Genomic DNA, 16,131 nt, shown 5'->3' on the forward strand with positions numbered 1-16,131 from the left:
TGTTTTAACTCTTCAAAATAAGTTAAGAAATGTTAAACTTTTTTTTATTAGTTATACAAGATGTAAGTCCTTTTTTTAAAGTCAGTTTAACATAATCGAAGTTGAAATAACTTAAACATCCAAGTCGATTCTACTTCAAAATTTCAGGCTGTGACTTTTTTTTACAGTGTACACTCTCAGAAAAAAAGGTACAATGCTGTCACTGGGGCGGTACCCTAAGGTACAAAAGTGAAAAGGTACATCTTTGTACACTCAAAAAAATTCTGAGTAAAAAACAACCCAATGTTGGGTCAAATATGGACTAACCCAGCAGTTGGGTTGTTTTACCCAACAGTTGTCTTAAGCAAATATTTAACCCGAACCACAGGATTAAAACTACCCAATTGCTGGGTTAAAACAACCCAATTGCTGGGTTAGTCCATATTTGACCCAACATAGGAAACAACCCAGCATTTTTTAGAGTGTACCTTACTCACCCCTAAATGGTAAATACAATGCCTTGCGAAAGTATTCGGCCCCCTTGAACTTTGCGACCTTTTGCCACATTTCAGGCTTCAAACATAATGATATGAAACTGTAATTTTGGTGAAGAATCAACAACAAGTGGGACACAATCATGAAGTGGAATGAAATGTATTGGATATTTCAAACTTTTTTTAACAAATCAAAAACTGAAAAACTGGGCGTGCAAAATTATTCGGCCCCCTTAAGTTAATACTTTGTAGCGCCACCTTTTGCTGCGATTACAGCTGTAAGTCGCTTGGGGTATGTCTCTATCAGTTTTGCACATCAAGAGACTGAAATTTTTGCCCATTCCTCCTTGCAGAACAGCTCGAGCTCAGTTCAGGTCTGGATTGGATTCAGGTCTGGACTTTGACTTGGCCATTCTAACACCTGGATATGTTTATTTTTGAACCACTCCATTGTAGATTTTGCTTTATGTTTTGGATCATTGTCTTGTTGGAAGACAAATCTCCATCCCAGTCTCAGGTCTTTTGCAGACTCCATCAGGTTTTATTCCAGAATGGTCCTGTATTTGGCCCCATCCATCTTCCCATCAATTTGAACCATCTTCCCTGACCCTGCTGAAGAAAAGCAGGCCCAAACCATGATGCTGCCACCACCATGTTTGACAGTGGGGATGGTGTGTTCAGGGTGATGAGGTTTGGTTGCTTTTACACCAAACATAACGTTTTGCATTGTTGCCAAAAAGTTCAATTTTGGTTTCATCTGACCAGAGCACCTTCTTCCACATGTTTGGTCTCCCAGGTGGCTTGTGGCAAACTTTAAACGAAATGGTTTTCTTCTTGCCACTCCAGATTTGTGCAGTGTACGACTAATTGTTGTCCTATGGACAGAGTCTCCCACCTCAGCTGTAGATCTCTGCAGTTCATCCAGAGTGATCATGGGCCTCTTGGCTGCATCTCTGATCAGTCTTCTCCTTGTATGAGCTGAAAGTTTAGAGGGACGGCCAGGTCTTGGTAGATTTGCAGTGGTCTGATACTCCTTCCATTTCAATATTATCGCTTGCATAGTGCTCCTTGGGATGTTTAAAGCTTGGGAAATATTTTTGTATCCAAATCCGGCTTTGAACTTCTCCACAACAGTATCTCGGACCTGCCTGGTGTGTTCCTTGTTCTTCAGGATGCTCTCTGCGCTTTAAACGGACCTCTGAGACTATCACAGTGCAGGTGCTGCATTTATACAGAGAATTGATTACACACAGGTGGATTCTATTTATCATCATTAGTCATTTAGGTCAACATTGGATCATTGAGAGATCCTCACTGAACTTCTGGAGAGAGTTTGCTGCACTGAAAGTAAAGGGGCCGAATAATTTTGCACGCCCAATTTTTCAGTTTCTGATTTGTTAAAAAAGTTTGAAATATCCAATAAATTTCATTCCACTTCATGATTGTGTCCCACTGGCTGTTGATTCTTCACAAAAAAATTACAGTTTCATATCATTATGTTTGAAGCCTGAAATGTGGCAAAAGGTCTCAAAGTTCAAGGGGGCCGAATACTTTCGCAAGGCACTGTATTAGTACCTTAAAAGGTACATATCAGTACTTTAAGAGTGCATATTAGTACCTTAAAGGTACATATTAATACCTTAAAGGTACATGTAAGTACCTTTTTGGTTTTGTACCTTAGGGTACCACACCAGTGACAGCAATGTACCTTTTTATTCTTTTTCTTTTTTTCTGAGAGTGTACACAGTATGCACAACAAGAGAGTTCCCTTAAAACCCCATTCACATAACTATGGAACTGACTTATTTATTCAATTTCAACCTGGCTAGTACGGATTTGGTTTATTGACACTGTATGCTGTGGAGCCTTAGCCTGACGTGGTCATACTCAACTCTAGTCAGAATGAGTCTGATACTGCTCCAATGGGCTGTAATTATGGGGTGTGTTTCAACCGAACCAGGAAATGCCTCAATTGAATGGACCTACAACCAATCAGAGCAACGAAGCGGCGCATAACGTTAGTTGTTAAATGTCAACAGAACTCTGCTGCGTTCCACTTCACTTTTAGACAGGCACTTGCAAACTTCCCTAAGCACTTCCCCTCAGGAGAATCCCCGCCGCCATTTTGAAGTGCATTCCACTTCGTGAAGTGGACAAGGGAAGTTTATATGGACAGACCCTTGCTCCCTCGATTTTCACTGAGGGAGCGAGTCTATGGCTGCCTCCGAAACCTGGAAAATGCTGCCTTCGGTGGCCACATTTCAAGGCAGCAAGGCATCAAGCAATATCAAAATCTAATGTTTGCTTCACTTCCTGTCTCCTGAGAGACCTTCATCTGATCGATTTTTGAAGGCAGCATACATGTATCCTTCACTGCCTTTGATATCCCACAATCCTGCTTTCTTATCAGTGACAGCTTGGAAAATAAGATGGTGTCCAAAAGTTGCGTATGCTTGTCAGTTTGTGTATAAATGTATGTTTTTAACCAATATTTTCCACTTCTTTTCGGATGCAGCCTACTTCATATGTACACGTCAGGCAGCTTCATATACCACAATGCAATGCGATAGTGACATCACCGCATATCGTGTTTAATTTACCCCACCACAAACAACTCTATGATATTTTAAATATTTCTTAAAAACATTTAAAAAAAACAAATACACAAATACATATAGAATGTTGCATTAAACAATTTCGTAAAGGAATTTTTGAAATAATAAATACTCTCCATAATGGATTCCAAGGGATCAAGGGCTTTGTTCCAGTTCAAGTCCATTGCAAAGTTTCCGCCAGTAGCGGGCACTCATGTATCCGAGTGAACGAGATGGAGAGAAGTTCGCGAGTGAAGGGCATAATAAAAACGAACTGGAACGCAGCACTCAACTGCACTGTGTTGCCAAGTCTGTGTTTTTTCCCGCGGGTTGTTTTCCATGTCCACGGATTGAGAAGCAGCTTCAATTATGTGATATTTAGACCCAAGAAGGCAAATTTTAGCAGGCAACTTTCCCAAAATAACACACATTTTACTCTCCAAACGCCATTTTTTCGAGGAGAATCCACCTGAAAAGCTATTGTTTTGATCAACTGTCACAGAATGGAATGCACAGGATTGTGGGATATCAAAGGCAACGAAGGATACATCTATGCTGCCTTCAAGAATCCATCAGATGAAGGTATCTCAGGAGAGGAAGTGAAGCTAACATTAGATTCGGACGTGCCTTGATGTGTTCCTACCTTAAAATGTGTACTCTGAAGGCAGCATTTTCCGTGAAGCATCCTTTATAATATTAGGCGAGGCACGTTTATTTATAGCACATTTCATACACCATTTTAAAGTGCTTTACACAGAAAAGGAATTAAAATATTCTCAAGAGATAAAAATATAACCTGAATCTAAGAAAATAAAGAGTATTAGGACTATAGCTTTAAATTATTATTCTCTGCTCATGGAATAAATCAAATTATGAAAAGGCCATATAGCATGACTATGATGGTCTAAGCAACAATTGATTTCCTTAATTATGACAGCTCTGAAGCACTTTTAATAAAATTCAACAAATATACTAATGATATATAAAACATGCTAGCCTATCTAAAACATGTAAAATAGCATTTTATTTTAAGGAGCCTGTTGTAATAACTTTAATCTTTATTACTTTAACATCTGGCTTTTGCAAGTGTGCCTTTCTTAGTAAAATCCTCATGGCAATCAAAGTTTGTGTCAAAAAACCATAATAACTTAATGGGTTGCAAGATTATTATTATTTTTTTTTAGACGGATGTTATACTGACGTTACGGTATTCAACCGGAAGTGACGCTTTTATAGGAAGTGTTTATCGATGCGCGGGAGTTTATTGTTGCTGTCTGTAGAGCTAGAGTTCTAAGTATTGACTGTTTTATCTTACTAAAGCTAATAACAGCACAGGACTTTGCATAGATGGCTCAGCTAAATGAAGTGGACTTACCGCCGAACCTGTCATGTCTCAAAGTACGGTCATATATTCAACTTTGTTTAGCCATGCCGTTAAAACAAGATAATCCGCCTATGTTACCAGTGTGTTATTTGCCTCTCATATGTGTATTCGATAATCGCACTGCAGCAGTCTCGAGCTCTAATATCTGACATAATATGAACCCCAAATGCGACGTTTTTACAGTCTTCAGTTGTTGCTTTCTAGACATAACACACCAATGTTGTTATGATCTTGTTTATTTCCAACTAACATTACTTTTCTAAAATTAAACATAATGCTACACTGCATCAAACATGACACGCAGAAGAACTGTATCATATATTTCCAGTAAGTTACTTAAGATATCCTGGTTGGTTTGGTTTGACAGATATATTGTATATGCTTTGTTTGTATCAGGGCATAGACACTCTCCTCCGATGTCCAATTTGCTTTGAGTTTCTCAACATCACCATGATGACCCAGTGTTCACACAACTGTACGTACCGTATATCACTTAATGTCCTGTTTATACCCTTTTATATATTTGTATACTCAGTTAATTTACATAATTTCTTTAAGCAAGATGTTAAATCATTGCTTATTTTCTTTTTTGTATTCCAACAGTTTGTTCCCTGTGCATACGGAAGTTTCTTTCATATAAGTTGTTGTGTCCTGTTTGTAACTTGGTAAGTGTTCATCATGTCAAAATGATCTATCTGTCTGTCTGTAATATTTTAATTAAGTTAAGATCTTCAGTAAACAGTTTCCATTAATCTTAGTTCATCTCTCCTTACAGCCATCAACAGAACAAGACCTGAGGAACAACAGATTATTAGATGACTTAGTTCAGAGCTTCCAATCAGCAAGGTAAAGTTTATTTTTTATTTTTAATAAAAGCATTTATTTCAGTAAATGCTGCTTTTTTTATTTAGATGTCACTGTGTCTGTTCTGCAAACCTTTTGCACTGTTATGGGGGAAATCAGGAATTATGCTAAATGGATAATAACATGGTTTTTATATGATATAGAAGGACTGATCACTGTTAATAATTTGCTATTAGTTGCTTCTGCAAATTATGTGTGGGCTAGTGCTGTCAATCAGTTAAAAATAATAAATTCATCACATTTTTTTCTGTAATCAGTCGTGATTAAAAACAGCAGGTTTTTATATTGTAATCATTTCAGTTACTTTCCAAATTAATGTAGAAACATCTTAAAAATGAAAAACAACTGTTAAATATTTGTTTAATGGCATAAGGCAGTGATACTGGCCTTATATTTTTTAAACGTACCGTAAATGTCATGATACTCAAGACATTCAACATTACAGAAAGCTACATATATTTCAGCATTTATTACACTTTTAAAATAGCAACTTTTAATTAAGTGAACATTAAACAATCTTCACATAAACCCATTATAATACATGTATTTATCATATTTACATCATGTTTACCTGTGGCCTTTGGAAATGACAGAAATAGAATAAAGTTATCCAACAGTCTGCACAGCATAAATAATCAATTAAATATAGATTAACCCCTATTAAAGCTAAAATGTTCTGTTACCTTTGTTCTTAAATTTCAACTAAATTACTGATCTGCCCACATTGCCACTATATGACAATTGAAAATAGCTGAATGACGTCACAATATTTTAGCACAGCACCTGCACAGCCAAATCAAATTCTGATAGAAAGTCATCTGGGGGTTAATTAATGGGTAGTGATTAAGTTGAAAAAAAAATTACTTTAAATTGAATGGAAAATAATGGGAAGTTAGTCCATTTTTGATTATATAAACAGAGAGAGAGAGAGGGCATATTCAGTCTTCATTTGCTCAAGAATTTCATCTCAGAACGTAAAGGTTGAGTCTGTATGTTTCACTCTGCATATATGGATAGTCTTCTGTTATCGGAATATGTTGGTAGACACGACTATGAATGAAAATGAGTGTTTTTTTTTATTCATTAAAATGAATTATTATTGATAAATAACTTTTAAATACATAAATACCACAAAAAACTACATAATCTGATTAATCCCATTCTCATTTTTTTCTCTTTGTACCATTGATTAAGATTCAGCTACAAAGTCCCAGTTAACTTCACAATAAAAATAATAACGCTAAGTTCCTATAGACTGTATTGACATCTCAGTCTTTTTTGGTTCTCTAATGTGGCGTGACCTATTTTTTAACAGTCTATGGGGGTGACATTATCACTGTAGCCCTCAGTTCAAGCAAACGGCAGCGCGGCATGCACGACATGAACCAATCACCTCCGCTTTACAGCACGAGAGAAATCATGAATGAACAACACACAGGGCTGTCTGTAAGCGCTCAACATTAATCTTTGTCTGGGACAAATGAAAGAGACATTCCCGACCGGACAAATAAAATATTAAAATAACCAGAAACGCGTTTTTTATTTTATTATTATGACATTCAATTAGCCTGACAAGCCAGACCCCCACATCAAGATGTTTGGTCTGGAAACCATTGACAGGGCTCAATCTGAGGGGTGGAATAAACGGTCGTCTTTCAAACTTCCTCTGCACACAATCTAGTGCTTTAACAAACCAGAGCAACAAAGTTGAAGCGGAGCTAGTTGATAGATTAAACTTTTGCTGTATCCAGTCGGCAAAACTCAGAACACATCATGCCTTTTTAAGAATGACTTCAGTGCTGTTCTTTTCTCAGAGAAAAGCTTAACTCCCAAGTCTTCCAGAGTCGGGGTCAAAGCTGATTCGAAAGGCCGCTGTTCACCAGTTTCTCTGTTTACTAGAAGCACGCAGAACCTCCGCAACTCTTCTGTCATTATGTTAAGCCCGCTCTCCGACTCTATAGACAATGTGATTGGCCTGACCAGAGTTTGGTCTTTCCAGCTCAGAGGTCTATTGAGAGTTGCTAGTCTACACTCGCAGCAGATTAGATTTGCATCTAAGGTGCATCTAGATTTCTAGGCTAATGATGTTGTACAGTAAGAGATTGATTGTGAAGTGTTAAGAGTGTCACTATAACAGGAGTTTTGGCAAGTGCCCAAATAAACTCTTGCTGCATGATAGACCGCTTTGGCCATTATAAAGAGGTCATTCTTTAAAATACTATGAATTTAACTGTCATTACTGGTTTACAAATAAAATGTTACTTACAGTTTGGGTGGTCCTCCTGGTTCTAGAACAGTTGGCACAGCCTGACTGAGCAAAACTTGGGCAAAGCCAGTATAGTATTGTGACTTGTTCTCAAAACGCTGGTAAAATGTACGGTACAAACATGCAAGTTAGCATTGACGTGACTAGGACGTTCGTTAGAAAATAATCTGAATACATTTTTCTATGACAATGTTTTTCCACAACCAGGAACAGCACAACATCTGTGTGGCATCACAATCTTATCGTAAACAATTTCTTTATACACCAGTTGTTCTAAAGGTAGCCATTGTTGTCTTGCTCCAGAGGCAGGCGTATGCAAATGAATGTACGTCTGTGATGTCACTTGACACCTTGGGTCCAAACAAAGCTTATTTACAGTTTGAATGCTTTTTTTTTATTGATGGTGGGATGTTTGAAGTTGTGGAACTTGCAGGGTGTATTAATGATACAAAGACCTCTTATATGCAAAAAAATGTCAAGGAAAATTAAATTTTTCATGTCATGACCCCTTTATATTATAAGGGATCAGAAAATCAGCTAATTTAATATAATTTATTTATTTAATTATAGTGCTTTATTGAATGCAATTTCTTATATGGTTTACCATTTAATGACAAGCTTCTATATGTAATTGATTTGCCCTAACATTGTAGTCTATGTGATTCTATAGGATTTTATTTAAAATATTCCAGTCTATATCTTTGGCTGCAGCAGGACTCAAGTAAGCTGCTCAGCCATGTTTCTCTTTAAAGAGTCTTAAGTTCGAAGAATGTAGACATGCAAACCTACTGGATATTACAAAGTCTTCATCTTATCTGAAGAAATTGACGAGGAATGTGTTTTGTTTAATAATTTAAATAACTTTAAATAATGATTTAAAAAAATACAAATAATATTGGAAAACCTACTATCCTACTATGTAAGACTTTTTCCTCATGTATATATCACATCAAGTGTAAGGGCAAGGTAGTGAATAGCCAGAGTCCACACAATAGATTTTATTTGCGATATTGTTTTTTAATTCAGTCTCTCTAGGTGCCATCAATCTCCTCTGTGTTGTTTTCCTGTGAGTGTGCCTAATATAGTTGGACAGTGGAGTTTCAGATGGCCATCGGGATGAAGAGAGAGGTGCCTTATGGGACACTGTTTTAATTTCCTGTTTTCTTATAGTGATGATGTCAAAGGCATGTGTCATCTTTTATGGCAGGGCATTGGGGACAGTTATCAAGGCCTTTGATATAGATATAGTATCGTTTTGCATTTATTTGGCTAGAAATGGGAAGAATTTTAAAAGATTGTGATTTTGATTCAAACATCCACACAGTCTTATTTCTAAATGAAAATGATTTTTCTATGCTTATTAAACCTTTGACAAGGATCACGGCGTAACATTCAAATCTGCACTGACCCAGAGGGAGCAGTTGTCATTTATAGTTATTGCTGGGTTTACAGTAATTCAAATGGTCACAGAAGTACTGTGATAAAAGTTTATAGTTTGATTCTAAACACTGATGTCTACAGTAGCAATCAAAAAAGACTAAATCCTTTTTATGAAAGTAATTTGATGCTCAAATTACATTATTACTTCAGTAGGTGGCTACAAGTGACTATAAAAATGTATTTTTCATTGAGTCACTCATTCAAAAGATTCAGTCAAAAACACTGATTCGTCCAGTAATGAATTAAGTAAAGTTAATTGTATCAATTACAGTTTTTTTCCCAAAATTAATTAAATATATTTTAGAGGTACACAATGTAACTTTTTATTTATTTTTTAAGAAATGCATCCACTCAAAATGTGTTTTTTACCTAATTCAATGTGGTATGCCTATTTTAAGTATAAATATTTTTGACCTGTTGGGATGTTTTTTGCGGGAAATTGTGTGCGTGTCTCGTCATATCCGTAAATAGAGAAATGTTGCTCCGGCTACTTTAACGTGTGTGTGGTATGAGAGTGGCTTAGGTTAGTTGTCAAAATGAGTAAGATCGGTTTATATGGAGCAGCAAATTTTCAAACCTACGGGGTATCACCTCAAAAAACGCATCAAGGGGAGTCTACTGGCAAAAAGAGAATGCGGTTGAGCTTGTTATAGCATCAACATTGGCTTTTCAAGTTAACACCATTACTAGTATTTTCTCTCTATAAATGAAGTGTATGTAAGATTGTGGCTAAAACTGGTACTGCAATCACTTTCAAATGACTGTAGAGCGGTGTATCCCCTCTCCCTCTCCTCCCTGACTCGAGGTTGCCAGATAGGCTGCAGGATCCAGCAGGAACGTTTGTAGCTGCAGCTGTGGTAACTAGAGCAGAGCTGGCAACCTGGATGCAGAAACACTACTGACTTCATGATTGGTCGATAGGTGGAGGGTGGAGCTTCAGGCCAAAACACAACATGTCAACATCAACACCAGTTGAGGGCTGCAACAACAACTTTTAAATGACAAGATCCTGACCGGACTACTGTTGTCAGTGATATAAGTATTTGAAATTAACATGATTTCTTAATGTCTAGTGACACATCAGGGCCATTTTATGATGAACTGAAATACATTTCTTACATACAGTTCCTTTTAAACCGTAGTGAACAAAGGACAGGGAATTCTCAAAGCCAGGTATATTTTCTGTTGATATGAAAAATCTGGTACATACGTCACAAGCTTTGTAACGTGTTACAGCAATACATTTATAACATTTATAATGTATGTAGAAACAAATCTCAGACTTGTGATCTAAGATGAGGGATAACAGTAGTAGACTTTAAGCCTAGTAAGTAATTTTTTTTATAAGTAAACCGACACTTAACATTTTTCAGAGTCAAGCGTTGTGCTTGACTCTGAAAAATGTTAGTGTCGGTTTACTTATAAAAAAATTACTTACTAACGATGATCTTTGTTTTTTGGTTTATTTACACAGACTGCAGCCGTTAATACCTCTAGTAAAGTGCATGCTATTTACAATGCAAATTACATTCAAAACTGTTCAATAAATGCAATTTAAACACTAAATGTTTTAATGTGCAAAAAGGCCAAACAAATTATATGCTACTAGATGTTTTACACTAACTACTAAACAAATGATATTCAAATGGCAAGACAGAACAGTAGCACCTATTTTCTAGTTGAAGTGAGCAGAGCAATCAGGATAATGTGGTAATATTTCAGCACTCCAAACGCGCTTTATCCAAGCCCTTTCAGCTCCGTTTGTGTTCTCTCGTTCTCAAGAGGGGTGCCACATTAACAGAGCTTAATGCTCAAACCAAGCGGCAACCTCCCAGTTTCTGTTGAAGCCAATACGGAAGTGAATTAAACTGCAATTCCTCAACTGGCCACTAGGGACAGGCTCCAGAAGGGAGCAGAATCTCATTGAGCCCCATGTTAAAATGCCGAACTTGACAGCAGAAAAAAACTTTACGGACTGCTACAAATTGTGGTTCTGGTCTTTATGGCTAATGGCCTTGATGTCAACTTTGAGGGGGGTAAAAAAATGTCTCATTCGTTTACATTATATAAAGCCTTAAAGTTCTGCATAACTAAAGGCGTGGCCACTTTGAGTGACAGGTGGATAGCCATTTATCCGCTGTCTGTTAGTTATCACCTCACCTCAGGTCGGCCCACGTCCCGCCTCTTTGCCCATTTTCTGTTATCCGTGCTATGACGTGTTAACAACGGCCAGCTCGTCTCTACTTTACACTTCAAAACTGCTCTTCAGAATCCTATGGGTTATGTCACGGACACTACGTCCATATTTTATTTAATTTGTATGGCTATGGCTCAAACACAAACCCCTCCCCCGATGTCATTGTCCATCGCGATGTTTCACGGTAGACATCGTCTCATGCAAATTTGGTAGACATCGCCCATCCCTAGTCTATTCAGATTCATGGGAGAGTTGTGATCTCTATTTTAAACAAAAAGATCATGATTAACAGTTTTTCCAGAATTGTGCAACTCTAGTTCATAGTATATATTTTCTTTCTTCAGGAAAGAGTGGAATAATCATGCCTCAGGTAAGCTGAGTGCCTATTAGCAATGATGGCAGATTTCAAATCTTCTACTTTCCTGTGCCTGCTGGGAAACTGTCATTGAGTTGAATGGGAATGTTAATTTATTCTTCTCCCCATATTATAGACCTTCTTGAGCTCAATGAGTGCAATTAGCCTCGTGTTTCCAGGTCTGAATATCGACCCCTCTGAGCCACTGCTGTTGCAAGCTCACTGTCTTTGACTCTTCCTTCTCTTATTGTTGGAAGATCAATGAGCTTCCAAAGAGATTTTTTGGGGGGGAAAAAAGAGAAAGTTTTGAAATCATGAAACTTCTCTTCCATTCAAACTACAAAATCCAGGTTTTTTTTTCTCTCTCTGCCTTTGTAGGCTTTATTACATGTTGACCCTGACATATTTTGCAGCTTTAAAGCAACAAAAAGCAGATATAGTTTTCAGAATGTTATTCTTTAATCCAGGATGATATACTCTTCAGTCATGGCTATTTTTTATAAACCGGTTCAAATCTGCGGTTCCACTACTTTTTATGATTCTGTCTGTTTGGGAAGTTATGCATGTAGGTACAAGACTGCAATTGAATTTTAAAAGCATTGCTGAAGAAAGGCCAAACAATTAGGACAGCTTGTGTATTAGTTATAGGAATCAAATCATTTATAATTTCATAATTGTATTATCATTTCATTTTTTTTGCATGCAGTCTCCTTATGTTAGTCAAGGTTATTTCTCCAAACAACCATTTTCCACCATCTGTCTGATCATGTTCTAATTTCTTTTTTTTGCTGCTGTGTGTTCAAGACTTCTACAAAAATGGCTGTTTACATGTAAAATAAATAACGGTGTGCACCCAGTGCCATCATTTACACATGATATTTCAGAAGCGCATATTACACATATTCTCAGATACTTCAAACACTTTTTTTTGCCCACAATCAGTACATATTGTGTCCTGAATTCTACTATTTAGGCTGTTCAGTTCTTGTTTTGCATTCTTTTTTGACATTTTCATTTACTTTACAAACACATTTGTTTTTTCATTCAGGGGCCATAGGTCCCCTGAATGAAAGTCTTTTTTTAAACTCACAGTTTAAAAGTCATAAACTGTCATAAAAACTTAAAAACGTAAAAGTCATAAGTCTTTTTTTAAACTCACTGTGGATCTATATAACAATATAGATCCACAGTGAGTTTAAAAAAAGACTGTAAATAGAGCGTTCAGAGCATGTATTAAATCTTATGTTTAGCTTAACTGGAAGATGGGGATTGAGGCTTTCTCTCATTTTTTTCTTAGGGTAATGGGTGAAGATTGTATTTTATTTCCATTTTTAGCTTTAGTCTTTTTGTGTGTGTAAGATGTTTGATCTTTACTAATAGCATTGACATATAAAAACCGATGTTAATGTAGACAAAAATGGTCACAACCACTTTTATACCAATTGGGACACCTTGTTTCTTTTATCTTAAGTGTTTAATTTTGTGTGCGTATATGTAGACTAACGGTCAGACAAAGAGAAATAAAAGGTTTCAATATGGAAAGTGGCATTTGCACACCTCATTGACTCCACTTTATGGCTCTGTAATGGCCTCACAGCCATCACTGTGTTTGTTGGCTTTCCACATTTTCACTGGAATTGCGAAACCGACAGGTGCTTGCCTGCATTCACTCTCTCTCTCACACTTCCTTTTATGTACTCCTTTCTCTTTCTCGCTCCTTCTGCCCTTCTGTCCTCTCAAATTATTTTTCACTATTCCGTCTCTCACTCTCCCTCAGTGGGGAAGGGGAGATATTCGAAGGCTTACACATGGTTTAGAGAAGCAGTCTTGCTGTCAAAAACACCTTTACTGACAAATTGTCACCTTAGGTGGTCAGATGAAGGTTCCTCAAACTGCTTTTTGTTGTCCTTGTCCCAGTTTGTTTTTCAAGAGTTTTTTTTTAATTTTTGATTTTACATATTGTATGTCCCTCAAATACACCTCACCAAAGTATGTGGAAGACCCTTTTATCGCTGTATGTCTAGGATAGACCACTCAATCCACTCAAAACTAGGAGACTGCTATTTTAATGTCTTTAGAACAATTTTAAAATAAATGTGGTTTAGTATTGCTTTGATTACAAGGTTAGTACACAACCACTCAAAAATTGTGTGTTTAAATAATCAAAAGTGATTTTTAAATTTAATAAACCTTTGTTAACAGCCACAATGCTAGCATGTAAACTGCATTGCCGTATTTAAATTAGATTCAGTGTTTCACCATCTGATTGAAACCCTGAGTTAACCAGAGAGCATTTACCAGTCCTTCCAGTTTTCTGTGATTTCGTGTTCGCTGAATACAACGCAAAATCAGCAAAATGTCACATTTTTTTGCGATCCTGCATAATTTTTAATTTCACCGCAAAATAATCACAAATCATTTTAAATCACAAAAAATAAATATTATCGAATTGAAGTATCGCTATTTTATTTAAAGCTGTAATGCATTGTTTTCATGAGGATACAGACGTTGTGTTGCATGCGCAGTATGTGGTATTTGTGAAAGCGAAAGTGAATCTTTCTCACCTGCCGTCTCGAGTATGTTCCAAGGACCGGGCGAATTGATTACTTAAGATGGATGAATGACCAAATAAAAATATCATATGCCCAATAACACAAAAAAGAGTTAATAAAAGCTCTGTATAGGCTACCACAAACTCAATTCGCTACTGACACACGGACCGATGTCAGACTGGCTGAGGATTCTGTGTGTTTGCTGCCTGTCAGCGCTCGCGAGTGTACAGATCTGTTCTATATAGGCTTAATGCTCTTGAACAATCAAAATCAAATACACCCACGATTATGCCTAAATGTCCGTCTTGGCGGTGTCTTGAGGGAATAGGTTTAGAATGTGTGACAGTATTGGGTCCATGCAGCCCATTACTGTAGGCAGTGAAAATCTTTAAAGTGAAAGCAGCCTAATATAGCCTATAGTCTTACCCATCAAATAACAACCACTGGAAAAAACAAACAGTATCCTGACTTAAACATTTTTAAAAACACGACTTAAAAAAAGCACTGTTTGTATCTGTATATTTGTTGTATTTATTTGTCTAAACTTTTTATAATAGGCAATTGCTTATTGCTTGGATTTACTTTTCCCAGATATTTCCCAGACCTTAAGCGACCATGTTATTAAAGCTATATAGTATACCACTGGGCTAGCCTTTTTTTGTAAGATAAGCAAGATTCGTGCACTTTTAATTATTTAAAAAAAATTTAAACGTCACAAATATTTTTGCAAATTTCTAAAAAAAAATTACCACCACAAAATCAATCATTTTGATTGCAAAAATTACAAAAAAAAATTGCAAAATCCTGGAGTGACTGATTTACACTTTTATTAACACATTGTTTGTAACTCTCCATCCCCAGGCAAAAGTTGTGTCACTCAAATTTGGAATCACCCCCTATTTCACCTCAAACCCCACCTATGATGATCAAAGGCAAAGCAGCAAGACAGAAGAGGCTCAAAAAGGAAGCAAATACCCTCAGTCATTTTTTCCAAAAGAAGATCCCCATGACCCCAGTCAAATCAGAACCTATAGAGGTGTCTGTTCAGCAGCCAGCTCATTTTAAGAAAGAAAATGTGGAGGAAGCAATACAAATAATCAAAGAAGAGAAGATGGAACTTTCTGCGTTTCCTTCAACATCACAAAGCAGTAAGCCGGTGATTAAAGGTAACTAGTGCCACATGTGCCATTTTATTGCAATTATATTTTTCAGTTTAAAAATACATTGTTATTGTGTTAAAAGAAAATATAAAAACTTGGGTTGCCCCCTAATGCATTGATTTGTTTTCTTCAGAATAAGTGCATTATATATATATATATATATATATATATATATATATATATATATATATATATATATATATATATATATATATATATATATATATATATATAAATTAAATCTTTTTAATCACATCAGAATTTTTTTTTTTTTTTTTTTTTTTTTTTTTTTGAGGTTTGAGATTTGAATGGCTTGGGTTTAGTATTTTTGCTCTGCCTAATTGTGCTTTTTCTAATAAGCAATAATTTGTAATAATTTGTTGCAGTGGAATGTCCTGTCTGTGCAGTGTGTGTGCCCGAAACACACATTAATAAACATCTGGATATGTGCTTGAGCCGAGACGATAAGAAAGAGGGATTGAGAAGGTATGGATAATACTTGCCCTGTAATGCAATAGTACTATATGAAGTTTCATAGAGAAAATAGTCTTATCTTTCTTTGACTGCAGGACACATTTAGTGAATTTTCTAGTGAAAGGATGCTACTAATTCACCTGCTCTTATTCTAATTCAGTATTATCAGTTTTTGTGGCAGTCGTTAAACGAAAAATAAATTAGTATTGAATAACTGACATTTCAGATGTAATGGGGCAAGATATTGTTAATTTTGCCAGTGAAAATGATTTCAACAGAATCCAAACCAAGACCAAACTCTCAATTTAGCAAATGCAGACTGGTGAGTCATGCAAACAGCGAAACATTTCAAATATCTTAACCCCATTTATC

At 36.3% G+C, this 16,131-nt stretch overlaps 1 protein-coding gene across 1 annotated transcript in view; it reads left to right on the plus strand.

The window, feature by feature from the left end:
• Nucleotides 1-4,285: 4,285 nt before the first annotated feature.
• Nucleotides 4,286-16,131, plus strand: part of rad18 (RAD18 E3 ubiquitin protein ligase) — a 42,401-nt gene continuing 30,555 nt past the window's right edge. Inside the window, exons 1-6 of the mRNA XM_067458496.1 lie at nucleotides 4,286-4,465; nucleotides 4,848-4,926; nucleotides 5,055-5,116; nucleotides 5,227-5,297; nucleotides 14,987-15,291; nucleotides 15,672-15,771. Of these exons, the coding sequence (XP_067314597.1) occupies nucleotides 4,415-4,465; nucleotides 4,848-4,926; nucleotides 5,055-5,116; nucleotides 5,227-5,297; nucleotides 14,987-15,291; nucleotides 15,672-15,771 (668 nt within the window). The 5' untranslated portion in view covers nucleotides 4,286-4,414. The remainder of the gene's footprint in view (nucleotides 4,466-4,847; nucleotides 4,927-5,054; nucleotides 5,117-5,226; nucleotides 5,298-14,986; nucleotides 15,292-15,671; nucleotides 15,772-16,131) is intronic.

The sequence above is a fragment of the Pseudorasbora parva genome, chromosome 12 (genome assembly GCF_024679245.1).
Source record: "Pseudorasbora parva isolate DD20220531a chromosome 12, ASM2467924v1, whole genome shotgun sequence".
Lineage (NCBI taxonomy): Eukaryota > Metazoa > Chordata > Actinopteri > Cypriniformes > Gobionidae > Pseudorasbora > Pseudorasbora parva.